General features: G+C 44.9%; 1 protein-coding gene across 1 annotated transcript in view; it reads left to right on the top strand.

Annotated features, from left to right (window-relative positions):
• Nucleotides 1–5,245: 5,245 nt before the first annotated feature.
• The window catches only part of KCNQ3 (potassium voltage-gated channel subfamily Q member 3), a 183,262-nt gene continuing 161,049 nt past the window's right edge, over nt 5,246–27,458 (top strand). The window contains exon 1 of the mRNA XM_060681826.2: nt 5,246–6,151. Coding sequence (XP_060537809.2) covers nt 5,799–6,151 — 353 coding nt within the window. The 5' untranslated portion in view covers nt 5,246–5,798. The remainder of the gene's footprint in view (nt 6,152–27,458) is intronic.

Genomic DNA, 27,458 nt, shown 5'->3' with positions numbered 1-27,458 from the left:
CCATCTGGAACAAGTCCTATCCCAATGCAACGTGGCATGACAACTCTTCAAATACTTGAAGACAGCTATTAGGTCTCTCTACCTTCATTTCTGGAAGCTTAACCTACCTAGGTTTTTGAATTACTATCCATGCTAACATACCTAGGTCTTTAAAGTTTCACCTTCTCTGAACTTCTGACACCCATTGAGCCGAGGACAATAACAATAACACTTAGACTTATATACCGCTTCATTGTGCTTTACACAGCACTCTCTGAGTGGTTTACAGAATCAGCATATTGCCCCAACAATCTGAGTCCTCATTTTACCAATCTCAGAAGGATGGAAGGCTGAATCAATCTTGAGCTGGTCAGGATCGAACTCCTGGCAGTGAGTTAGCCTGCAATACTGCATTCTAACCACTGTGAGCCACCACGGTGAACATAGTGAAAATTTATATCCATGCAATAATGTAGAATATGATCACTGTGCACAGAGAATTAATCAGGTTCTGAGCAGTTATTCAGGATTTCTACCTGGTCAGATTTCCTATCTGCTTGCTTGCTGTGATATTTTTGAAGAGCAAACTCTGTAACCCTTGTAGAGTTTCTTGGATGGTTCCCTTTTCTGCATTTCCTGGGCTTCTGTTCAGATAAATCCACGAAGGTTTAGGTCACCAAATCTACAAATCAGGATGAGCATCAGATGACAGCAAAGTTACTCAAAGCTCCATATTAATTTCTGCAGCCCGTCTGAATAGTCCTAATCAAATTATACTGTAATTTTCCTGCCATTGAGCCCTGACACATTGTGGTTTGAAAAATATGGTTTAGTACATGGATGTGCAGTTTGTTCTGGGACTTTGTTCTATCTAGGCTTTGGAGTAGACTGCTAGAAGTACATTCCAAATAATAATTGGGTCAGGAAAACAAATGAAAGATGGATGATATGATTACTATCCAGCTATATATTTCATGCATTTCTTCTGTCACAGGCAGGTGAGTTAGATGGCAGTACCTGAGAATCCTGCCTGGCCTCAAAAAACTATCAGAGTTGGGCCTATCTAGTCTTTGAAGGGAGATCATCACAATTGTGGGCTCGACTGGAAAGTTAAAAAAAAAATCCAGAAAACTACCTGTTTCTGATCCACCTTTATCTCGTGCTAAATTACAATTTGGCAGTAATGTTTGAAGATCTCAGGAGGCTGCACACCAGGACCCGAGGAGCCATAAGAGAGGCCTGGATGGGATAATAATAACAACAGTAACAGAGTTGGAAGGGACCTTGGAGGTCATCTAGTCCAGCTCCCTGCTCAAGCAGGAGACTTATACTAGGGATTCGAACCGCCGAACTGCTGACCTTTCTGATTAACAAGCTCAGTGTCTTAGCCACTGAGCCACCTAGCCAGGTATTTTCCATTGCTGGAACAATGTGCTGATGCATCTCAAGCCAATGCTGGTTTATCCGGTAAACCATAGTTGATCAAATTTTATTTTAATGCAGTGTGCAAATGAAGCCAGAGAGAAGTTTTTCTCATTCGTTGAGCTCAAATGGGTTTCCTCTGTGGCTCCTTGGATGACTGGGCAAGAAAGAATATTGTGTACTTGGGTGTTCTGACTTAATGGGTGACAAAGCACATTCTCGTCTTTGTGTATCCTCTCAGGCATGCTTCCCAACTCCATCTCAACCAAGGAAGCTAGGAAGATCACCAGGTGCTCCAGCTGTGCGCCCCAAAAGAATAAATGCCTGTTTTGACAGGCCCTGCACTGAGCATCAGAAATGGGAAGATTGCTGGTTGTAAAACATCTGTTCAAAGAAAGGCAACAGAGCTGAATTCAGAAGAAAGGATGATGCTTAAGCTTTTGAATACCCATCTATGATTCATTTTATTTAGCAGCAACTGTGGCTGGAATGGGTTAAGCATTTTTCTTCTTCTGGGTTCCTGGTATGTTTTTTTTACAGAAAGACCGGAGAGAATCCATCAATTTGGAATTTACTAGACCTCTTTTCTATTTGTTTTTTTGTTTTTTAAATTTGATTTATATGCTGCCCTTCTCCGGAGACTCAGGGCGGCTTACAATGCGTTAAGCAATAGCCTTCATACTTTTGTATATTTATACAAAGTCAGTTTATTGCCCCCATAATCTGGGTCCTCATTTTACCTACCTTAGAAAGGATGGAAGGCTGAGTCAACCTTGAGCCTTGGCGAGATTCGAACCTGCAGTAATTGCAGGCATCTGGTCTTAATAACCAGCTTAATAACAGGGTGTCTTAGACCACTGTACTACCAAGGCTCTTGAACGGTTTAATGAACAAGTCCTCAAGTTTGTTTTTGCAAATATTCGCTGGAGATTACGTGCATATCCATGTATCTCCGCCAGTAGGGGGCAACAGCTGGTTAACCATGGCCCCTTCTGGAATTAGAATAGAATAGAGCTGGAAGGGACCTTGGAGGTCTTCTAGTCCAGCCCTCTACTCAAGCAGGAGAACCTATACTACTTCAGATAAGTGACTGTCTAGTAGTCTCTTCTTAAAAACCTCCAGTAATGGAGCGCCCATGATTTCTGAAGGCAAAGCTGTTCCACTGGTTAATTATCATCGCTGTTAGGAAGTTTCTCCTTAAATATGAATGAGAGACCAAGAGGAAATCACAGGCAGATAAGATACACATGGAAGTTAAAAATAATAATAAATGTCCTAAAGCGAATGGCAGACCATCACCATACTATCCCAAAAGTGCTTTTTCAAGAGGCAACTGGACTTTTTTTTTCCTTTGAAAACTTTTTATTCTTTGAAGACATTTTGCTTCTCATCCAAGAAGCTTCTTCAGGTCTTCTTCAGAGGAAATCCAGTATCCAATGACATAAAGGAGTATTAAAACCCAATAAGCCCAGTTCGTTCACCAAATGCTGAGGAATGATTGTGTTGAATGCCGAACTAAAACTCAAGAAACAGTATTCTCATGTCATGGGATGCAGTGGTTCAGTGGCTAAGATGCTGAGCTTGTCAATCGAAAGGTCGGCAGTTCAGCAGTTCGAATCCCTAGTGCCGCGTAATGGGGTGAACTCCCGTTACTTGTCCTGGCTTCTGTCAACCTAGCAGTTCGAAAGCACGTAAAAAATGCAAGTAGAAAAACAGGGACCACCTTTGGTGGGAAGGTAACAGCGTTCCATGCGCCTTTGGCGTTGAGTCATGCCGGCCACATCACCACGGAGACGCCTTCGGATAGCGCTGGCTCTTCGGCTTTGAAACGGAGAGGAGCACCGCCCCCTAGAGTCGGGAACAACTAGCACATATGTGCGAGGGGAACCTTTACCTTTTTATTCTTCTCCTCCAGGTGTGCCAAGCTAAGATGAAGCCGTTTTGACTTTTCTTGTCAGAAACTGGTTGGGAAGGTTACAAATGGGCGATTACGTGACCTCGTGCAACTGTCATAAATACATGCCAGTTACCAGCACCCAAATTTTGATCATGTGACCATGGAGATGCTGTAATGGTTGCAAGTGAGAAAACCATTCATAAGGCACTTTTTTTCAGTGCTGTTGTAACTTCGACCAGTCACTAAATGAATGGCTGTAAGTCCAGGACTACCTGTACAGCTGATGATGACAGAGACACCCATTTGGCTCAGGAAACAGCAGGATGTGTCCATGGGGTCAGCAGGACCTGATCTCCATCCAAGGAGACTTAATATTTCGACCCCCTAAAAAATCCCACCTGCCAAGAAAGGGGGGAGGAAGCCACCTTTGATCCCAGAAAGGACGGAAAAGCCCAAACAGATCCAGTAGATTGTACATCTAGTCCTCGACTTGCAACAGTTCATTTAGTGACCATCACACTTACTACCGCAGCAGCACCCCCATGGTCAGGTGATCAAAAAAGAGCCTTGGTAGTACAGGGGTTTAAGGCACCCTGTTATTAAGCTGGTTATTAAGACCAGCTGCCTGCAATTACTGCAGGGTTCAAATCTCGCCAAGGCTCAAGGTTGACTCAGCCTTCCATCCTTTCTAAGGTAGGTAAATTGAGGACCCAGTCTGTGGGGGCAATAAGCTGACTTTGTATAAATATACAAAAGTATGAAGGCTATTGCTTAGCGCATTGTAAGCCGCCCTGAGTCTTCGGAGAAGGGCGGCATATAAATCAAATTAAAAAAAAATAAAAAATTCAAACGCTTTGGCAAGCATTTCCTAGTTATGACGGTTGGATTGTCCCAGGTGTGTGTGTGTGTGTGTGTGTGTGATGTCATCAGCTTTTGCGACCTTCCGACAAGCCAAATCAACTGGGAATCCGGCTTCACCACCATGCGACTCCTGTAAAAATGGCAGAGATTCACTTAACGAGAGCGGCAAGAAAAGTCGTACAACGGGGCAAACTGACTCAAGAAATGTTTTTTTCCCCCCCTTAGCAACGACGGTGGTCGTAACTCGAGGACTACCTCCTAACGTGTTTTCCGAGGGCCCCGTTGGCACCACTGGAAAACCTGTCATTTGGGGAGCATTTATCTACAGATTTCCTCCCCCCTCCCTCCCTCCACACAAACACATACAGATAGACCCCAGCAGCCTGAGAAGAGTCTGAGGGACCAACGCCCCATCCGACCCTTTCTGGCTGGAGAAGCCCCGAGCGTCGAAAAAAAAAAACCTCGCTCCCACTTCCCTTGTCTCCATCAGGGTTTCTCCCCCGTCACCTCCCGACAGCCTCCATTCACACGACCTGCTCCCCACACCGCCACCCGTTTTCTCCGCCTGCCCGGTGGTTCCCTCCGCCGGCGGAGGCAGGCAGGCAGGCCGGCCGACCGAATCTCTATCTCTCTCTCCCCCTACACACACACATACACACACACCAGCCTTCCCCGCAACCAGCTGGCCGGCAGAACGTTGACAAGGAATCCCCGGGGCCACCCTCGCCACCAAAGCGCCCGGGGGGAGGGAGGGGGAAGGGTGGGCTTCCCCGGCCAGCCTTAAACCTGAGGGACGCTCCCTTGGAACAAGAAGGGGACGGGGGGAGGGCGTCTCTCTCTCTCTCTCTGTGTGTGTGTGTGTGTGTGTGTGTGTGTGTGTGTGTGGTGGGGAAACCCCTCGCGCCGCCTCAGCGCCCTCGCTCGCCTCCCCCCCCCCAGACCCTGAGGGAAGCTGAGGCAAGCGGCGAAGCAGGGAAAGGGATGGATAGGGTGGGGGGTGGGGGGTGGGGGGTGGGGGGCTGCCGCGCGCAAACAGGAGACCCCCCACGCGGTTCAGACAACGGCCACGCCCGGCGGTGAGGCGGAGCTGAGGGGGACGTCGTCGTCGTCGTCGTTGGCGGTGAAGGGGAGTTGTGGGGGGGGGAGGCTGGTGAGGCAGAAGGGCGGCCGCGGGGTGGTGGTAGTGGGGGAGGGGGGGGGAAAGGACGCCGGCTGGTCCAGAAGCCCGCGATGCTCCCGCCTTCCTCGTCTCCTTCCTCCTCCTCTTCTTCTTCCTCCTCCTCCTCCTCCTCTTCCCTCAGGGCCAGGCCGCTCGTCCAGGTGTGGCCGCAGATGATGATGGTGATGCCGTTGCTGCCGCCGCCGCCGCCCCCCTCCCGCCGGAGCTGATGCTCCCCTCAGGCGAGGCGGGAGCCCTGAGGCAGGGGGAGCGCGGCTTCCCTCTCCCCCCCGGCCCCGCCCTGCCGCCGGGGACCCCCCGCCGCCCCGGCGGAGGAGGGAGGAGGAAAGCTCGGACCATGGCCTGGGGCTCCCCCCCGCGGCCGCTCTTCCTCCTCCTCCTCCTCTTCCTCCTCTCCTTCCCGCTCTCGCTCACCCCGAAGGAGCCGGGCAGAAGCGGGCCGAGCAGGCGAGGGGCAAGATGGGCGTGAAGTCCCGCAAGGCAACTACTCCGGCCGCGGAAACCCCGGCGGTTCCCGGCGGGGTGTTGGAAAGCAAAACGGCCGGAGGGGACCTGGCTTCGGCCGGCGACTTGGAGCAAGGCACGTTGGCTCTGGGCGCCTCCGGGGCTGACCGGGACGGGGCCCTGCTGCTGGAAGGGACGGGCAGGGAAGGAAGCGGGAGGCGTTCGGCTCCCGCCATCGGCTTGCTGGCCAAGACCCCGCTGAGCCGGCCGGTCAAGAGGAACAACGTCAAGTACCGCCGGATCCAGACCTTGATCTACGACGCGCTGGAGCGGCCGCGGGGCTGGGCGCTGCTCTACCACGCCTTCGTGTGAGTCCCGGGGCGGCCCGCGGGGAGTCCGAGCAACCCGAGCTGAACCCGAGAAGCGGGGACGGAGCGCGGAGGGCGGCGTGGGCAGCCTGGTGCACGGGGCTGTTCGCACGTTCCCGGGGAGCGGGGAGGAAAAGGAAACCCGAGTTAAGCCACCGGCGTCCGACGGGGTAGCTGAGAGCTGTGTATTTTGGCTCTTGTAGGATTATAATCCTCCTTCAGGAAAAGCCTGAAGACATGCTTCTGATGGACAAGTGCATTTTCTCTTTCCCTCTTTCTCTTCTTTCTTTCTCTCTCTCCCCTCCCTCCCTCCCTTTCTAGTCTCCTCTGAGTAAGGCTGTGTTGACACCTCTCTAGGTTACAACGTGGTAGCTAGGGAGTCCACTTGTCTTTTGGAGACGGCAATCGTCCCTCAAGAAAAGCCCCATCACATCCTCGGGTGCAGGTCTGCATTCAGACATGCTTTTGATTGACAAGTGCATTCTCCCTCTCTCCCCCCCTTCTTTCTTTCTCTTTTCTCTCCTCTCTCTCTCTTCTTTCTCTTCTCTCTCTCTCTCCCTCCCTCCCTTTCTTGTCTCCTCTGAGTAAGGCTGTGTTGACACCTCTCTAGGTTACAACGTGGTAGCTAGGGAGTCCACTTGTCTTTTGGAGACGGCAATCGTCCCTCAAGAAAAGCCCCATCACATCCTCGGGTGCACGTCTGCATTCAGACATGCTTCTGATTGACAAGTGCATTCTCCCTCTCCCCCCCTCTTCTTTCTTTCTCTTCTCTCTCTTCTCTCTCTCTTCTTTCTCTTCTCTCTCTCTCCTCTCTCCTCTCTCTTTTTTTTCTCCTTTCTCTTCTTTGTCTCTTCTTTCCCTCTTTTTCTCTCCATCTTTCTGAGTTTACACCACTCTAGGTTAAAACATGGTAGTTATGGATTCCCATTTGTCTTCTGAAGACTGCAATCATCCTTCAAGAAAAGCCCCATCGCATCTGCATTCAGACATGGTTCTGATTGACAAGTTCTCTCTCTCTCTCTCTCTCTCTCTCTCTCTCTCTCTCTCTCTCTCTCTCTCTCTCTCTCTCTCTCTCTCTCTCTCTCTCTCTCTCTCTCTCTCTCTCCCCCTGTCTCTTCTGAGTAAGGCTTTACCACCCTTCTAGATTAAAATGTGGTTGAAGACTGCAATCATCCTTCAAGAAAAGCCCCATCACATACTCTGATGCACATCTGCATTCAGACATACTTCTGACTAACAAGTGCATTCCCTTCCTTCCTTCCTCCCCCTCTCTCTCTCCTTTCTCTCCTTTCTCTTTTTCTCTCTCTTCCCCACCTGTCTCCTCTGAGTATGGCTGTGTTTACACTCCTTAAGGTTAAAACGTGGTTGAACACGCTATGGACTCTGTATGTCTTTTGAAAGCTACTAATTTCCTTAATTTTATGGTTCAGTATTTAGGTATTTGGTTAGTTTAGGAAACCATGATGTCCATTTTGAGCGTTTTAGGGTGTTTTCAGAACAGAATCCGGGTAGGGTGAAGATTGCATGCTCTCAAATGTATATGGCAAAATGACATCACTGGATTTTGGCAAAGATTCCTGGAATCTAAACTTGGAATAAGCATTCTACATATTTGGGGGGAAAAATACCCACCCAAACCTCTACCCTTATTAGAAACTGTACTGCATACAGATTGCAAATCATTACGCTGTATCCCAATGGATGAAATGCTAGTTCAAGATGTCTAAGAAATGGCTTTTTCCCCCCTCCCCAAATAATAAATTGCTTCCTTTGGCCACAGGAGCACATGGTTTTTATTTGCTTCTCAAAAGCGGAATGCTTGAAAAATGTGCAGGTGGGAGATGCAAAGGTTATGACAATGCCCTGTTATTGTGGTCGCATGGCAATGAGCATGTTTTCGTGAAAGTCTGAAGCGCATAAGGTGATGGGAGGGATTTGCCATAGAAACCGGGGCATTCAATAACGGAGCCAGTGTTGCTTTATCACTCGGTTTGAGCCCCTGGGCAACTTGTCAGCAAAAAAAAAAACAAAAAACAAAATTACTCAGGGAATTTCCTAAGGAGCCAACCCATACTGCTATGAATAAAAAATAATAATTATAAGGGCTTTCCATCATTTAAATCCAAAGCAATCTGTTCTTTTCTCCTTAGTACCTAACTGTGAAGGTACAAACTGGTGCAAATGTTATCTTGTCAGGTTCCAGAGACAAATTTTATTTTGTTCTAGAGTCAAAAGATCATTGAAGAAGGTACCTATTAGGTTTATATTAAAGGAATTGCCATCCACAGAAATCTACACAGTCTACATATTAATTTACAGGCAAAAAAAAAAAAAAGAGAGAGAGATTTTACTTGTGGTCTGAAGTCTGCAAACAGTTCAGGGAAGCTGTTCTGTTTGCAATTTGATCGTGTCTAGGTGTGTTGCCATTGTATTTGAAGGCTGTCTGCAATATCATGGCTAATTAGAAATTATTTAAGTTGGGGGTCCAGTTTGGGGAATTCCATATTAAAGATTTCTGCATCTTGTATGCTTTAGAACTGGGCACAGTGCAGGATTTGGGAAGACTAAAACTAACTGTGCCAGCTAGGCCAGTGTTTCTCAACCTTTGACAACACAGATTCTTTAGTGCTATAACTTTCTTCATCCCCATAATATATACAAAGATGTTTTGATCCAGCGGTGCCTGGAAATCCATGCCTTCAATTATGTTGTTCCAGATTTTCTTTTTTGCGCATGATAACTTTGTATCGAGTGGTGTTTTTCTTAGGCAAGATATAAAATTAGCAGATTAGAATTTGTTTTTGTTTTATCCCAACCCATTCATGCATGTTGCAGTTTTGGAAAACTGTAGTTCCAACATTACCAGAGGACATAGTTTTTGGAGATTGGTTGGGTTCAGACATTGTGCTAAAGCAAGACTTGTTTTAATTGAGACGCGTGCCACTGAGTAACCTCTGTAGTAACACTGGAGTACTGTAAAACAGATAATCAAGAGAAGCAGAAAGAAGAGAGTGATTATCTCAAGTTTTTTAAAAAAAAAAAATAGTAAAAGAAGTATAGCTCTGCTGCATTTGTCCTATTGAAAGGAATGATTGTTTGATCATGATTATAAATAATCATGGTTTATTATTCGTAAATGACATACGTTGCACAAATTGTAGCAATATATGTGTGATCCTTTATAGATCCAGTTACCCTGGTTCAGCTCAATGCTGCAAACATCCTGAACCAGTACAAGTAGTCCTTGACTTACGACCACAATTGAGCCCAATTTTTCAGTTTTTAAGTGATAGATTTGTTAAGTGAGTTTGGCCCCATTTCACGACTTTCCTTGTCACATTCATTAAGTGAATCACTGAAGTTATTAAATTAGTAACACGGTTGTTAAGTGAATCTGGCTTCCCCATTGACTTTGCTTGTCAGAAGGTTGCAATCATCACCCCAGGATGCTGTAACTGTCATAAATAAGAACCATCTGCCAAGCGTCTGAATTTTGATCACATGACCATGAGGATGCAGCAACGGTCATAAATGTGAAAAATGGTCCTAAGTCTCTTTTTTCAGTGACGACGTAACTTTGAATGGTTGCTAAATGAACTGTTGTAAATTGAGGACTACCTGTAGTATTTGGAAGTTGTTGGACTACAAGTCCCAGAATTCAAATGCTCATGCCCAGGATGGCTACGGATTCTGGGATTTGTTGTCTCAATAATGCTGTATTTTATTTGTTAGATTTATATATCTCCAAGAGATATAAGGTAGTTGTCATACCAAGGTCTCATACATAGCATCGCCTTTTCTCACTCTTCCACAGAACCATCTTAGGGTATAAATCAGGCTGAGAATGCTGGCTTGGCCCAAATTCAGTCTGCAAGTTCCAGAGCAGAAGACGGAATTGAACCTGGGTTTTTCCAGTTCTAGACCCACACTACACTTGCTCTCATTCGTGGGATGCTAATTGAAGAAAGCTACACTACTGTATTCTAGACCAGGAACAGAAAGTCAACGTATTATTAATGGGAAGACTGTAGTATCTAACATCGTTTTCTCGCATAATTTGAATACGTGAAACTCAGTTTAATAGGTCATTAACCTAAGCTTCGATTGTTACTTGAGCTGCATTGGGGTTCGGCGCTGGTTCTCCATTCTGCAGTGATTACTTGCAAAAGAGATAGTGGTCTTGGTAGGATATAGGAGATGTTCCTTTAGAGAGCTTCAGGTGAAGCCGTTGAGAGAGCCCCTGGATCACAATGGCTAAGGGTCTTTTTAAAAGAAAATTGGTTATATCCATCCAGTAAATGTAAGAATACTACTTCCTAACCAGAACTTATCATAAAAGCATCCACATCAGAAATATTGCTCCATAAAATTTCCAAAAGCTCAGTAATACGTAAAGTGGATCAATGAATAGATAATCCAGAAGTCAGATCCTCCTTGGTCTTCTTTGTTAAACCTTGTAGGTTTTCCTGCCTAAGCAGGGGTTGGACTAGAAGACCTCCAAGGTCCCTTCCAACTCTGTTATTCTATTCTATTCTATTCCTTCTTTGACCTCGTGTCCCCTCACTGCCTTAGTATAGTTGCGTTGGCTTAGAATCCTAGTTTGTATAATGGAGGGCATCAAGTATGGAGGGCACCAAATAGGGACAAGTATTCAGAAGATATTAGGATGTTGCTGGTATTTATGATAGCAGATGGGCGTTCTCTGGACCAGGAGCTAAGCAGGATCAACCTGGGTTTATATTTGGGTGAGTGGTCTACAAAATATTAGCAGAGTGGTGGGCTAGGGTGGAACTTGAAAGAATTTCCTGGAAAGTCGCTTCCATGTTTTATGCCAAGGATACTACATGGATCATGTGTCCACGAAGCCACCAGAAGTCTACTTCAACTTGGAGAAGACCTTACCTTTTATGACAGTGAACCAGGGGTGAAATTCAGCAGGTTCTGACAGGTTCTGGAGAACCGGTAGTGGAAATTTTGAGTAGTTTGGAGAACCGGCAAATACCACCTCTGGCTGGCCCCAGAGAGGGGTGGGAATGGGGATTTTGCAGTATCCTTCCCCCAGGAATGGGGAGGGAATGGGGATTTTGCAGTATCCTTCCCCTGCCACGCCCACCAAGCCACACCACGCCCACAGAACCGGTAGTAAAAAAATGTGAATTTCACGAATGCAGTGAACCATATTCAAACAACGATGCTCAGAAACAAGGCAAGACTAGGTATTTTTCCCCCCACTTTCCTTTACACAGCTTTATTCACACTAGCTATTTAAGTGAGAAGACATCTTTGCAAGAAGGTTTGCATTTCTAATAAGAAGCTAAAGGTAACTAAAGGTTGAGCTGCAAGTGAACTTAACTGTGAAACAGTCTTAATGGGTTGTTTTTGGAAATCTTTGTTTTATGATTGAGCTTTTTAACCAGAGAATTAGCATCTTTGTGGGAGAAAAATCTATGCTCTTCCATTTTTTTTAACCACCTGCTGATTAGCAGCACTTTTGCTATGAAAGTAATTAAGTTTGTTAAATAAACGATTATGTAATTGTATAAATGTGTACTCAAAAGTAGGGTGAGTCTACTTCTTCCTTCCCCGTATGCTGCAGTTTCAGTATATGTCTCTGTCATATCCCAAGAAGGGTGAAAGATTATTAAAGAGACATCCAGTCTAGAATTAAGGAGAAATTTCCAGACAGAACAATTAATCAGTGGAACAGCTTGCCATCACAAGCTGTGGGTGCTCCATCACTGGAGGTTTTCAAGAAGAGATTGGATAATCATTTGTCCAGAATAGAACAGGGTCTTTTGCTTGAGCAGGGAGTAGAAGACCTCCAAGGTCCCTTCCAACTCTGTTATTCTAAATCAGATATAAATGGCATGTGGGCATGACCTTGAGAGATGAAGGAAAGAGATGCTGACTAGAGAACAATCAGATAAAAGGAGGAGGAGCCCACAAATACTTAATGGGCAAAGAAAGAAACTGCCCTTATTCATCCTGGGATATTTGTAGTCTCACACTTGCAGGATCCTTTAAATATAGTCTGACAATAAAGTAGAATTAACTCATTTGGTTATGTTTCCTGTCTGGTTTACTTGGGAGGGTGCACATCATATCACCAAGCTCAAAGAAATCTCAAAAGTTGAGGATCTGGATGAAAAATTGGGAGGATGGGGGTTTGCTCAGCCATACAAATCAACCGAAAGACATCTTTTAAGTCAAGATTCTGTGCTTCTTATTAAACCCATATTTTACAAACTATGTTGCAGTTGTGCCTATCAAGAGATTTAGTTTCCCTGAAAACAAACAAAAAGAAAAAATAACACTACAGATAGTCTTTGAGTTACGACCACAATTGAACCCCAAACAGCTGTTGCTAAGTAAAACATTTGTTAAGTGAATTTTGCTCCAGTTTACAACCTTTCCTGTCACAGTTGTTAAGTGAATCACTGCAGTTGTTAAATTGGTAACACGGTTGTTAAGTGAATCTGGTTTCCCCATTGACTTTGCTCGTCAGAAGGTCGCAAAAGGGGGATCACGTGACACCCAGACACTGCATCCATCAGAAATAAGAGTCGTCTGAATAAGCGTCTGAATTTTGATCATGTGACCATGAAGATACCGTAAACGAGTCAAAAGTGTGCAAAATGGGCATAAATCACTTTCTTCAGTACCATCGTAACTTTGAACAGTCACTAAATGAACTGTTGTAATTCGAGGACTATCTGTATCGCATCACTAAAGGTAAAGGTAAAGGTTCCCCTCACCCTTCAAAGGTGGAGTAGCAGCAGCCCATGATGTAGCTTGGCAAATGGGGCAAATAATGGGAAAACTCGTTTTTTCTCCCGGAGGAATGATAAATATGTTGGGGAGTCACGTGCTGTTGCTGGTCAGGCCAGGTGAGTAGAGCCAAAATGCAACCAACATTTAGACCAGTGGTTCTCAACCTGTGGGTCGCGACCCCTTTGGGGGTCGAATGACCCTTTCACAGGGGTCGCCTAAGACCATCAGAAAACACATATTTTCAATGGTTTTAGGAATAATTTTATGGTGGGGGGTCACCACAACATGAGGAACTGTGTTAAAGGGTCGCGGCATTAGGAAGGTTGAGAACCACTGATTTAGACCAAGGGTGATGAACCATGACCCTTTTATGACTTGTGGACTTCAATCCCCAGAATTCCTGAGCTGGCTGGCTCAGGAATTCTGGGGATTGAAGTCCACAAGTTATATAAGGGCCATGGGTCCTCACCTCTGATTTAGATAGTGATTTATATCTCATTTCCCCCCCTCCTGGAGCTCAAGTGGCCTTACATGACACCCCCCCCCATATTTTATTCCCACAACAACTTGGTGAAGGAGAATGAATAATCCATGGTTATCCAAAGAGTTTCTGTAAAAGGTAAAGGTAAAGGTTCCCCTCGCACATGCGTGCTAGTCATTCCCGACTCTAGGGAGTGGTGCTCATCTCCGTTTCAAAGCCGAAGAGCCAGCGCTGTCGGAAGACGTCTCCGTGGTCATGTGGCCGGCATGACTAAACGCCAAAGGCGCACGGAACGCTGTTACCTTCCCACCAAAGGTGGTCCCTATTTTTCTACTTGCATTTTTTTACGTGCTTTCGAACTGCTAGGTTGGAAGAAGCTGGGACAAATAATGGAAGCTCACTCTGTTACGTGGCACTAGGGATTCGAACCGCTGAACTCCCGCCCTTTCTATCGACAAGCTCAGCGTCTTAGCCACTGAGCCACCGTGTCCCTTTTATCGCATCACTACTACTGTGTTAAAAATTGGAATTTCTGCTGTCGGATTCCAAAAATCCCCAAATGAGACAAAAATCCCATTCTCTTGTTTCCCCCGGAACAGACCGCTGATTTATTAACATTACATTTCTTGCTTCCGCTAGCACTTTATCTTATATCTTTTTTGCCTCTTCCACCTAAAACAAAACAACAAAACAAATTAGCGTTCTTCCTCTGCATGATTTATTGGTATCAACATATTCTTGCTGGCACTGTAACTTCTTGTTCTCTGTTTCCTGCAATCCCCAGTACTATATTGTCACTAGAGGAAAAATCTTATGGGTTGAAGACGCTACCTTGGGGATTAAACTCTACAGATCAAAGCCAGAGTTGCAGAGATCCTACTCTTGGTGTAAGTTTAATCATCTTAAAGCAGGATGAGGTCATGTGTGTTTTGCAACCCAAGGAGAGAATCCTCCAGACAGCAGCTACCAATTACATCACACGTAGGAGAGGAACATTAGGCATCCATGTTTGTTTATTTATTTATTGGTGTCAGGAGCATCACAATTAAAATACAACATACAAGAGGACATAACATTTAAAATATAAAATACAAAATTTAAAGAGGGACAAATTAAACAGGTCTTGCCCAGAAACGAGCAACATTAATTGCATTCTGTCATGCCGCCACTTGAGGTCCTCAAGGGTACAGCTGATTGGGACACATATGGCAAGCATACATATATGTTGTTGTCTGCATGTCACCGCAGTTGCAAAGGGGCAGAAGCAAGCAGATAGCCTCATTGTTTCAGAGTGTCTCTGGATCTCATTCCCGTGCACAGTCTATTCAATAGTATAGAGTTGCGGTGGCGCAGTGGTTGGAAAGCAGTATTGCAGGCTAATTCTGCCGACTGCCAGCAGTTCAATTCTTACCGGTTAAAGGTTGACTCAGCCTTCCATCCTTAGGAGGTTGTTAAAATGAGGACCCAGATTGTTGGGGGCAATATGCTGATATTATAAACCCGCCCAGAGAGGGTTTATAAAAGCCCCATGAAGTCTTAAGTGCTATTGCTATAAGTGGGTCGGTGTAAATGGCTTAAAGAGGTCTGTAAAGCACTGTGAAGCAGTATATAAGTCTAAGTGTTATTGCTATTGTTATCACCACTCAATGATTTCCATACACCCCAGCTTTAGTCAGATACAGGTGCCAGCTCCTCCGTTGGTTCCATCCAGTATTGGGTCTTTGTAGCTTTCCATAGGTCCACTCTACTTTCAAATTCTTCAAAGTCTTCCATAGACCTACAGAAGCTTTTCCTGGATTTTAATCTCTGATGTGCTGGTTGTAGACATCTAAGTTATCCTGGACCATAACATTTGGAAATTGAAGGAGCTGATCCCGCCAGCCCCTCACCCCTCTTCTGGACTATAAAATGTTCTATTTTTCTTTATCCAACATATCCAGGTAGTTATACATTTCAAGATTTCATCTTTGCTCAAAAGATACATACAGTATATGTACCTCATTTTTCAGCTGTTAGTAAGTTCAAGGTTGCCCAAGGCTGTTCTCCTGGACAGAGTCCACTGGTTGAACTTCTTCCCTTTGAGGTTTATTTGCATAGTTTCATCATTAGTTGGGCATAATTGACCTGTGGAATTCATTACTGAATGTGAGATGATTATCCTAACTCAGGTGACATAAAGAGGGTTAGGTGAATTTATGGAGAAGGGGTCCCTCAAGGATATTTTGAATAGTCATCCTGCTTTCACAAAGACGTAGCAACCTTTCTTGCCTCTCAGGGTCACACTTGTTGTCAGGGTTCCGATGGATGTCCTAATTAAATCATGAGTCTCGAGTCAAGCTTCAAAAGAAATCCAGTTATTTATTAGCAGCTTCATGTCGGCACATTCCCAAGTGAATGAAGCCAGCTTTGACCCTATGTAATTTACGTCCAATTATGACCCTGTTTCCTCCCTCCCCCCCCCAGGGAGGGAGTGTCATCAATCACATTTCCCAACTGAGCAATTTCGTGGATTGTAGAGGTCACTCCCCTCAGCTGCTGTAGGTAACCCTGGGATACAGCCTTGAGAGAGATAAGCATGGAATGTGCATCTGTCTTTGGCTGCTATGCCATTTCGCTGGTTTCCCATCCCACCTGGCCTATGACAACTCGAGAGCAGGCCAGGGATGCTTTGCGAATTGACATTTGACATTTGCGAGTTGACATCCCTGGGGAGAGATGTTCTTTCATTCCCATGTTCCCTCAACCACTCACCTTTTAAATCGGAGGTCCCCAACCCCAAGGCCGCAGTCCACTACTGGTCTGTAGCCTGTTAGAAACCAGGCTGCAGGAGAAATGGGCAAGCCATGTGTGTGAAGCTCCTCTCGTACGAGCGGAAGGCGTTTGCACTTGTACACGAAGCACAACTACTCTCTGTTCAAGCCGCCTCCGCTTGTGCGAGTGGAGCTTCACACGTGCGTGCAAACACCCTCTGCTTGTGCACAAAACTCCATTTGTGCAAGTGGAGGGAGCATGTGCATGCCACTTAGACAAATGGAGCTGTTTGTGCGTGAACCTGCCACTCTCTCACACACACACCAGTGGTGGAATTCAAATTTTTGTACTACTGGTTCTGTGGGCATGGCTTGGTGGGTATGGTGTGGCTTGGTGGGTGTGGCAGGGAAAGGATACTGCAAAATCTCCATTCCCACCCCACTCCAAGGGAAGGATACTGCAAAATCCCCATTCCCTCCCCACTCCTGGGGGAAGGATATTGCAAAATCTCCATTCCCACCCCACTCGAGGGGAAGGATACTGCAAAATCCCCACTCCCTCCCCACTCCTGGGGGAAGGATATTGCAAAATCTCCATTACCACTCCACTCTGGGGCCAACCAGAGGTGGTATTTGCCGGTTCTCCAAACTACTCAAAATTTCCGCTACTGGTTCTCCAGAACCTGCTGAATAGCACCCCTGCCAAGCTGGAAAAATTGGGGACCACTGTTTAGATGGAGAAAAAGTTTTGGTTTGTTGAAAAGTAAAAAACGAAGTTGGAAACTGAGGCTGAGAAAAAAGTGGAGAATCATTCCGTCTTCCCTATAGCCTCAGAGTTGAACTGATTGATATTCCAAGGCTTCTTAGAGGAAAAATCCGGATATAGCTGAAACAGGAAAAAATATTCCTGTAAAATGACTTGGAAAGGGTAGGTTTAAAAAGGTTTAGGTAAAAATAATGCATAAGATTTGTTTTTTTTAATTTTGTCTTTAGGTATTTAAGCCTAATAATTTATCTTTTATATATGTATGCTGTTTGTGCACTCTCAGAATTGTGTTTGATTCGGCTGAGGATCTTTTTATAGCGGAGGTCCTTCTAAATTAAGCACAGACTAGCATCAAGTTTGGTTCATCTTGAGCCTTATATTTTCCTTTTATATCTTCTTTGGGAGACCCTTTTAAAGTCCTGTGATGTGGAGAACTATAGATTTTATTGACCTTGCTATTGATGTTTTGCTTGTGACTACTTACAGCAATCTAGGGATTTTAACACTCACTCTCTCTCTAAAATAAATTTTTATTTTACTTACTTCCTATGAGATTGTTCAGTTTCCCAAAATAGAGAGGGGGAGTGGGGGTAAGAGGGAGCTGAGTTCCCTAGCCATATGTCTCGATGCTACAGGGTCAAAGGTGGCATTACAGGATCTTTTCCCCCCACTTAATTTACCAGAAAGGGAGAATCTCTTCTGCACTGGGTCTGGTGGAGAGGACATCAAATTATGTGCTCCATTGAAGATAGACAACATAGCAAAAACTCTACAGAGGAATTACTGAGTTCTACAGATAGTTATTGAGTTCTACAGAGGAATTATTGAGTCCATCATTTGTACCTCTATAACTGTCTGGTTTGTCACAACAACCAAACAGGACTAGTACAGACAGTTAGGATCGCAATGGACAATTAGGATTGCAGAAAAAAACAATTACAACCATCCTGCCTTCCATTGAGGATCTGTATACTGCACTAACTAGAAAGAGGGCTGAGAAAATATCTACAGACCCCTCACATCCTGGATATAAACTGTTTCAACTTCTCCCCTCAAGATGCCACAATAGGGCATTGTATACCAAAACAACTAGATACCAAGATAGTTTTTACTCCCCCCTCCCCTCAATGCCATCACTCTACTAAACACCTAACTCCTACAGCAGTCTTCTGCTTAAAGATATTTAGCCATGTAGTAGGGCTGTATTACTATTACCCTTCTCATCTTATCTTTTTGACCTCTCATCTTTCCTACTACCTTCTCCTATTGGTATATTATGGTTTATCAATTGTTGAATCTTATGATTTATGATTGTATCTTATGATTATGATCTATGACTTATCACTTTGTTGTTCGTATGTACATTGAGAGCTTATCCACTGGAGACAAATTCCTTGTGTGTCCAATCACACTTGGCCAATAAAGAATTCTGTTCTGTTCTGTTCTGTTGTCAGGGTTCCAAGTAACACCCCCAACGAAAGAAAACTCAAAGTCTTGAAGTTCCTCAAAGTTCCATTTTATTAGAGATGTCATATTGGCACATCTGGGAAAACCTGAATCTGAAAGCTTCCATGTTTTCCCACCCAAAGGAAAGTCCAAGTCCCTGCCCAGCACCCACATGTCCATCACGTGGTCCAATCAAAGCACCATCCCAACTGAAGATACCTCCCAGTTCCAGCCCTCCAGGTGCAGGGCAAGCTGTCCTTGACTCTTGGAGAAAGGAATGTTATTATGACTATATATCACTCATGGTCCATACAATCCCCCCTCCCAGTTTCCCACAGTAGTAAATGTGGCAGGCCTGAAGGCCCAATGCAAGAGATGGCTTCCAGGCCTGACATCTCTCCTCTCCTCTCCTCTCCTCTCCTCTCCTCTCCTCTCCTCTCCCCTCCTCTCCCCTCCCCTCCCCTCCCCTCCCAATCCTTTTCTAAAGTGCACACTAAGGCAGGAGGTTTAGCTGGGATGGGTAGACCTAGAAGGATTCCATAAAAAGGAGGTTTTGAGATTTCTAACCTTTCATCCGAATGAGTCTTGACACTTGAAGGCGCTTGAGAACTTGGTAACATCACTAGGGTGAACTAGCTTGTGTTCCAAATACCACTTGTAGGTGATGAGAGATGTTATGCCTCCATCTGCTTGTGAGACATCTGATGGGTGATTATGAGAAACAAGAATATTTGAATCAAGCCAGGTTTTGGCCAGGTCCATCAAAGTAGCTCTTTCTTATGTCCCTCAAGAGTTTTCTTTTACCCATTAGACACTTTGCAAAATCTTGCAACGCTCTAGGAATTTTTCTTCTTCCTATTCTGACAAATCCTTGGCACCATCTGTCTCCTGCCTTTGCCTAACAGAGCAGCTGATACATCGGTGGAGACCAGACATCCATCTTCTGAGATGCTTTCATTCGGTTCTCAGAGTGAGCCAGAGGTTAGGCTCCATAGCCCAGACAGCTTCTTCTTGCTCTGTCATTCTTGGAGTCATTTCTGCGAACCATTTATGCTTTCCTGGGTCAGGCTAGCTTTCATGGAAACCGGAGGGTTATTGGCTATTAACTGTCCTTTGCTTCAAGGCACGTTGCCTTAAGCCACCTAAATTGATCTCGCTTCCTACCGAAATACTTAGGAGTTATGAATTGCAGAGCTCTGCTGCCAAGTCATAATTATGTATCTCTGATGGAATTGTGATCGTTGCTGTTGGCTGTGTCTATAAATATAATATTTACCGTTTTGCAAAAATGTATATAGAGAGGTCTGTTGACCGGATAATAAATTAATTCTCTGCAGAAGTATTTTTAGCTTTTTTAATAAACTGGGGCGGTGGATTGCAATAGAGAGAAAAGAGGTAAGTATTTCTAAAATGACAAGGAAGAGTTATTAGTTTGGGCAGATGGTGGCATCTGTCCAAAGGGGAAAAATCGGGGTTCACCTTCTAGTTGTGATAGATATGGGATGGGGCAGTTTGTGGTAGAACCAAAGAAATACTTCAAGACAAAGTGAATTTTTTTCTGCTTTCTCTAGTCTTCAACTTGCAGCCACAGTTGAGCCTAAAATTTCTCTTGCTAAGCAAGACAGTTGTGAAGTGAGTTTTCCTCCATTTTACAACCTTTCTTGCTACAATTATCACGTGAATCACTGCAGTTGTTAAGTTAGTAACCAGGTTGTTAAGTGAATCTAGCTTCCCCATTGACTTCGCTTGTCCGAAGGTCACAAAATGATCTCGTGATCCTGGGACACTACAACTTTCATAGATACATGCCAGTGGTGGGTTTCAATTTTTTTTACTACCGGTTCTGTGGGTGTGGCTTGGTGGGCGTGGCATGGCTTGGTGGGCGTGGCAGGGGAAGGATACTGTAAAATCTCCATTCCCTCCCCACTCCAGGGGAAGGATACTGCAAAATCCCCATTTTCTCCCGATCAGCTGGGACTTGGGAGGCAGAGAATAGATGGGGGTGGGGCCAGTCAGAATTTTTACTACTGGTTCTCCGAACTACTCAAAATTTCTGCTACTGGTTCTCCAGAACTGGTCCGAACCTGCTGAAACCCACCTCTGATACATGCCAGTTGCCAATTGTCCAAATTCTGATCACGTGACCATGAGATGCTGCATTAGTCGTAAGTGTGAAGCCAGCCATAAGTCACTTTCTTCAGTGCCATTCTAACATTGGTCACTAAATGAATGGTTGCAACCTGAGGACTTCCTGTAGTCTCTGAGTCAAAAGCTTAAACATTCAGAGCTATCTGCCTTCCCTGAATGTTTCAGCCTTGCAGAGATATCTGGGTTCTTTGATTGATTGACAGTGACAAGTTGGTGTCAGCTCTTAGCAAACACATCAATAGATCTTCTCCAGATGGTCTGTCTCCAACCTGACCCTTCAGGTCTTCTAGTGCTGTAATTACTGCCATTTACTTTGTTTTTCTTCAACCTCTTCTTTTTCACTCCCTGTCCGAGCATTGTAGACTTACTCCAGAGAACTAGATCTTCACATAATGTGTTCAAGGCCTGTTCATTTGTGCTTCAAGAAAAAAAAAAAAAAACCCTCTGAATTGACTTGTTCTACAATCTATTTATAAGGGACGCGATGGTTCAGTGGCTAAGACGCTGAGCTTGTCGATCAAAAGGACGGCAGTTCAGCGGTTCAAATCCTTAGTGCTGCATAACGGGGTGAGCTAGCAGTTCGAAAGCAGGTAAAAAATGCAAGTAGAAAAACAGGGACCACCTTTGGTGGGAAGGGAACAGCGTTCTGTGCGCCTTTGGCGTTTAGTCATGCCGGCCACATGACCACGGAGACGTCTTCGGACAGCGCTGGCTCTTCGGCTTCGTAATGGAGATGAGCACCGCCCCCTAGAGTCGGGAACGACTAGGACATATGTGCGAGGGGAACATTTACCTTTACCTTACAACAATCTATTTATTGGGTTTTTAAAATTTATTGTTTTGTTCACTTCATTTGTATCCCGCCTCTATTATTTTTTTACAAATGGCTCAAGATGGCGAACGTATACAATACATATTTTTCCTCTTCCTATTTACCTCGCAACAACCCTGTGAGTTTTGCCTCGTTTTACGACCTTTCTTGCCGCGGTTGTTAAGTGAATCATTGCAGATGTTAAGCTAGGAACACGGTTGTGAAGTGAATCTGGCTTCCCCATTGACTTTGCTTGTCAGAAGGTCACAAAAACTGAGTCAGTTGCCAAACATCTGAATTTTGATTGTGTGACCATGGGCATGCTACAAGGGTGGTAAAGTGTGAAAAACGGTCATAAGTCACTTTTTTCAGTGCTGTTGTAACTTTGAACGGTCACTAAATGAACTGTGGTAAGTTGAGGACTACCTGTACCAAGTGCCGTAGCAAAACCATCAATGCCAGGGTAACCTCCTTTTCTGACCCACCGCCTGGCGGAGAAGCCAGTTGAAAAGAACCTTCCAGAAAGCAAGGACAACGGAGGCAATAAAGAGCCAATCAGGAGCAAATTCCCAACGATGCCCTTGAAGTGATGTCCCAGTGCCTGGAGGCCGTACGGATCTGGATGGGGAGAAACGGGCTCAGGCTCAACCCATCCAAGACCGAGTGGCTGTGGTTTCCGACGTCCCGATATAGTCAGCTGGTGCCATCGCTGGCTATTGGGGGCGAATCATTGGCCCCCACGGAAAGGGCTCGTAACTTGGGCGTCCTCCTGGATTCACGGCTGTCTTTAGAAGAGCACTTGACGGCCGTGACCGGGAGGATTTTTCATCAGGTTCGCCTGATTCGCCAGTTACGTCCCTTTCTAGATCGGGACTCGTTACGCACAGTCACTCATGCCCTCGTCACCTCTCGTCTGGACTATTGTAATGCTCTCTACATGGGGCTCCCCTTGAGGTGCACCCGGAGGCTCCAACTGGCGCAGAGTGCCGCCGCGCGGGTGGTTATGGGAGCAACATGGAGCTCCCATGTAACACCTCTCCTGCGCGAGCTGCACTGGCTCCCGGTGGTCTTCCGGGTGCGCTTCAAGGTTCTGGTTACCACCTTTAAAGCACTCCATGGCTTAGGACCTGGTTATCTACGGGACCGCCTACTACCACCAACAGCCTCCCACCGACCAGTACGCTCCCACAGAGAAGGGCTCCTCCAGGTGCCGTCGGCCAAACAATGTCGGCTGTCGGCCCCTAGGGGGAGAGCCTTCTCTGTGGGGGCACCGATGATCTGGAATGAGCTCCCCCCAGAGATATGGAGGATCCCGGATCTGCGCACCTTCCGCCGCGAGTTGAAGACGCTTTTATTTCATCAAGCGGGCCTCGCCTAAATTTTCTCCCTTTTAAATGAAAAATTTAAATTTTTAATTGTATTTTAAAATTATGGGTATTTTAAATTATGGGTATAAATTCAGCCAAATTTATTTAATTTATTTTATTCGATTTTAAATTTTGTATATTTATGTGTTTTATTTCATGGCTGTACACCGCCCTGAGTCCTTCGGGAGTAGGGCGGTATAGAAATTCAATAAATAATAAAATAATAATAATAATAATAATAATAATAATAATAATAATAATAAATTCAGTGGTGGGTTTCAAAATTTTTACACCACGCCCACCAAGCCACGCCCACAGAACCGGTAGTAAAAAAAAAATGAATTTCACCACTGATTAGGAGACTGGACGCTGAAACAAATGGTTGCAGGAATTGAGTATGTCTAGTCTAGTGAAAAGAAGGACTAGGGATGACATGATAGCAGTCTTCCAAAATTTGAGGGCTGCCACAAACAAGAGACGGTCAACCTGTTTTCCAAAGCACCAGAAGGCAAGTAATGGGTGGAAACTAACCACGGAGAGAAACAACCTAGAACTAAGGAGAAATTTCCTAACTATGAGAACAATTAACCAGTGGAAAGACTTTGCCTCCAGAACTTGTAGGTGCTCCAACACTGGAAGTTTTTAAGAGATTGCATGGCCCTTTGTCCAGCATGGCTTGAGTAGGGGGTTGGACTAGAAGACCTCCAAGGTCCCTTCCAACTCTGTTATTCTGAAGTCACTGTGCAAACTTTTATCTTTCTCCTAGCATGCTGACATCAGACACAAGTATATAAATCACTGGGCTTCTATCATGACATCACATTCTCCCCACAGGCACCTATGTTTGTGTGTCCAATTAAGAAAGTCAAGAACCAGACAAAAGAATAAACGCACTAGAATCCTATTCAGTCCAGTCTGAATCCAATCCAACACTGGAAGTTTTTAAGAGATTGCACAGCCATTGGTCCAGAATGGCTTGAGTAGGGGGTTGGACTAGATGACCTCCAAAGTCCCTTCCAACTCTGTTACTGTTACAGTCCCCAATTTCCTAGGTTCTACCAAACATTGTATACTTATAAATATATTTAGAAACAAATATAGATAAATGCATAAATAAATTCATAAATAATAAGCAATCATAAATGAACGAAGGAATTAGGAGACAGATGGTGTTCCAGACACTAGAAAAATTCCATTCCCATCTTCTCCGATCAATGGCGCTCATAAACGCTGGCTTATATCAATATCTAGAGGGCCCAGAGTTTATCTAGTCCTGTTCTGAGACAAGTCACTTCATCTTCGTCATTCCCATCATCGTCAAACTTGGGATGGACGTTTGCATACAAGAATGAGATTACAAAATTTTTGAAGGGGCCAAGCCTCCCATCTTCCAAAAGTATTAGTCTTGCCAGAACACCAAGCAACAAGTAACCAATCATATCCTTTAACTGTAATGCTGCACGGATGAGTCACTTTTGCCATTGAAAATCAATATTTTATTTATTTATAATGCACTTGACTTTTGCTTTCCGGCACAGGACTCCTTCCTTCCTTCTCAACCAGAGGTCTCGCCAACCTCAGATCCCTTCACCTTGAACAGCAGATAATTTGCTCAGAGGTGCTGTTCAGCAGGTTCTGACCAGTTCTGGAGAACCGGTAGCAGAAATTTTGAGTAGTTCGGAGAACCGGTAGTAAAAATTCTGACTGGCCCCACCCCCATCTATTCTCTGCCTCCCAAGTCCCAGCTGATCAGGAGGAAATGGTGATTTTGCAGTATCCTTCTCCTGGAGTGGGGTGGGAATTGAGATTTTACAGTATCCTTCCCCTGCCACGCCCACCAAGCCACGCCCTCAGAACCGATAGTAAAAAAAATTGGATTTCACCACTGCCCTGTATCATAAAGATGCTTTAGCAAAACAAAACAAAACAAAAAAAAACAAAAAAAAAAAACAACTACCTTTGTGCTGGGTTCCTGTAGCTGGTTTTTAATTATTGATGGTGGTACTTCAAGCAGCCTGGATAAATATTCGGCAACGGGCTTTGTAACAATAATGAACTCTCAGCAATGGAAGGCCACACCGCAGTCTTTGTGCTAGGAAAAGTTTTCTGCAAGATTTTGTGTGTGTGCATGTGTGCATGTGCACATGTCTCCAGGGAGTGTCCTGATCGCTGCTGGATGCCAGGTCACATATATAGAAGACTTCTCCAAGTCATGCAGTTGGGATGGATTCTGGAGCCCTGCAGAGCTTGAGAAAGGAGAAGGCCGGGATTTCTTCCTCCAACAGGTTTCCTTGTTTGTTTAGTTCTGCCCCTATCTTCAATTCTTCTCTTTCTCCTTCTCCTTCTCCCCCCCCCTTTTTTAAAAATTTGATTTATATGCCGCCCTTCTCCGGAGACTCAGGGCGGCTTACAATGCGTTAAGCAATAGCCTTCATACTTTTGTAAATTTTATACAAAGTCAGCTTATTTCCCCCACAAACTGGGTCCTCATTTAACCTACCTTAGAAAGGATGGAAGGTTGAGTCAACCTTGAGCCTGTTGAGATTCGAACTTACAGTAATTGCAGACAGCTGGTGTTAATCACAATGCTTTTAGTCTGCTGAGCTACCAGGCCTGTTGTCAGGTCCTTCTCCTCCCCCTTTCTCCTCCTCCTCCTCTTTCTTCTCCTCCTCCTTTTCCCCCTCCTCCCTCTCCCCCTCCCCTCCTCCTCCTCCTCCTCCTCCTCCTCCCCCTCCTCCTCTTCTTCCTCCTCCTTCTGGATATCCTACACCATTTCAGACAAATGGTTATCCAATCTCTTCTTAAAATCTTCCAGTGTTGAAGCGTTTACAACTTCTGGAGGCAAGTTCTTCCACTGATTAATTGTTCTAACTGTCAGGAAATTTCTTTCTCTTAGTTCTAGGTTGCTTCTGTCCTTGATTAGTTTCCACCCATTGCTTCTTGTCTTGTCCTCAGGGGCTTTTGTATCTTCTAAATAGAGAGCTACCTCCCCTTGTCTCAAGAGACAGTTAGAAAGAGGAATCAAAAGCACCATAGAATTCGCAGCTCAACGTGTACTCATTGATAAATCAAATATATACATATCAAGCTTTGAGATTCTGTAACCCAGTTTTATTTTTTCCTTGCAACAAATCTTGCAAAAATTGCCCGACTAGGTGGCTCAGTGGCTAAGACACTGAGCTTGTCAATCAGAAAGGTCGGCAGTTTGGTGGTTCGAATCCCTAGTACAGGTCTCCTGCGTGAGCAGGGGGTTGGACTAGATGACCGCCAAAGTCCCTTCCAACTCTTACTGTTAACTGTTAAATCTAACCAAGGAGGTTTGGGGAATCTGGCTCTCTTGGTCTTGAGCTGCTGTGAGGGTTTGACAATCATACTAAACCCAATTCCAATCACATGATGGATTGTTCCAAGTTATCAATTTTACTATTTATCTACAAGAATTTTGAATGTATTGGATTCATGCTATTTGAATAACAGAGTTGGAAGGGACACTTTGGAGGTCTTCTAGTACCAGGAGCCCTGGTAGCGCAGCAGACTAAAGCACTGTTATTAACATCAGCTGCCTGCAATTACTGCAAGTTCAAATCTCAGCAGGCTCAAGGTTGACGCAGCCTTCCATCCTTTCTAAGGTAGGTAAAATGAGGACCCAGATTGTGGGGGCAATAAACTGACTTTGTATTTTTAATTTTTTTTAATTTTTATTTATATGCCGGAGAAGGGCGGCATTTTATATGCCGCCCTTCTCCGGAGACTCAGGGCTGCTTACAATGCGTTAAGCAATATACTTTTGTATATTTTATACAAAGTCAGCTTATTGCCCCCACAAACCGGGTCCTCATTTTACCCACCTTAAAAAGGATGGAAGGCTGAGTCGACCTTGAGCCTGGTGAGAATTGAACTCGCAGTAATTGCAGGCAGCTGGATGTTAAATGCTGCCTTAGTAGGAGGCATTAGCCTCCTACGCCACTCAGGCTTCTATAAATATACAAAATTATGAAGGCTATTGCTTAATGCATTGTAAGCCGCCCTGAGTCTTCAGAGAAGGGCGGCATATAAATCAAATTAAAAAAAAAACAAAAACCCCTTGCTCAATACCATTCCAGACAAGTAGAGAGGCTGTTCAGTCTCTTCTTAAAAGCCTCCAGTGATGGGAGGTTGTTTTGGCAGCTGCAGTACATGGCTGGCTCATATTTAAGCGATTGTCCACTAGGGCTCCAAGATTTCTCTGGCAGTTCCTGCTATTGAGCCAGGTTTCACCTAAATCTGTATCTGTACATTTGGTTTTTCTTGCCTGAATGTAAAACCTCACATTGAATTTCATTCTGTTAGACAGGGCTCAGTGTTCAAGCCTGCCAAGATCCATCTCGATTTTGAGCCTATATTTTGTGATGTTGGCTATTTGTGTCAGTTTAGTGTTGTCCACAAATTTGATGAATTCCCCTTCTGTTCCCTCATCTAAGCCATTTATGAAGATATTGAAGAGTACTGGGCCTCAAATGGAACATTGGGGTATCCTACTGCATCAGTGGTGGGTTTCAATTTTTTTTACTACTGGTTCTGGTGGGCGTGGCATGGATTGGTGGGTGTGGCTTAGTGGGCATGGCAGGGGAAGGCTACTGTAAAATCTCCATTCCCACCCCACTCCAGGGGAAGGTTACTGCAAAATCCCCATTTCCTCCTGATCAGCTGGAACTCGGGAGGTGGAGAGTAGATGGGGGCAGAGCCAGCCAGAGGTGGTATTTACCGGTTCTCTGAACTACTCAAAAT

Source organism: Pantherophis guttatus, chromosome 3 (assembly GCF_059756535.1).
Source record: "Pantherophis guttatus breed Tessera chromosome 3, ASM5975653v1, whole genome shotgun sequence".
NCBI lineage: Eukaryota > Metazoa > Chordata > Lepidosauria > Squamata > Colubridae > Pantherophis > Pantherophis guttatus.
This window is presented reverse-complemented; position numbering and strand designations above follow the sequence as displayed.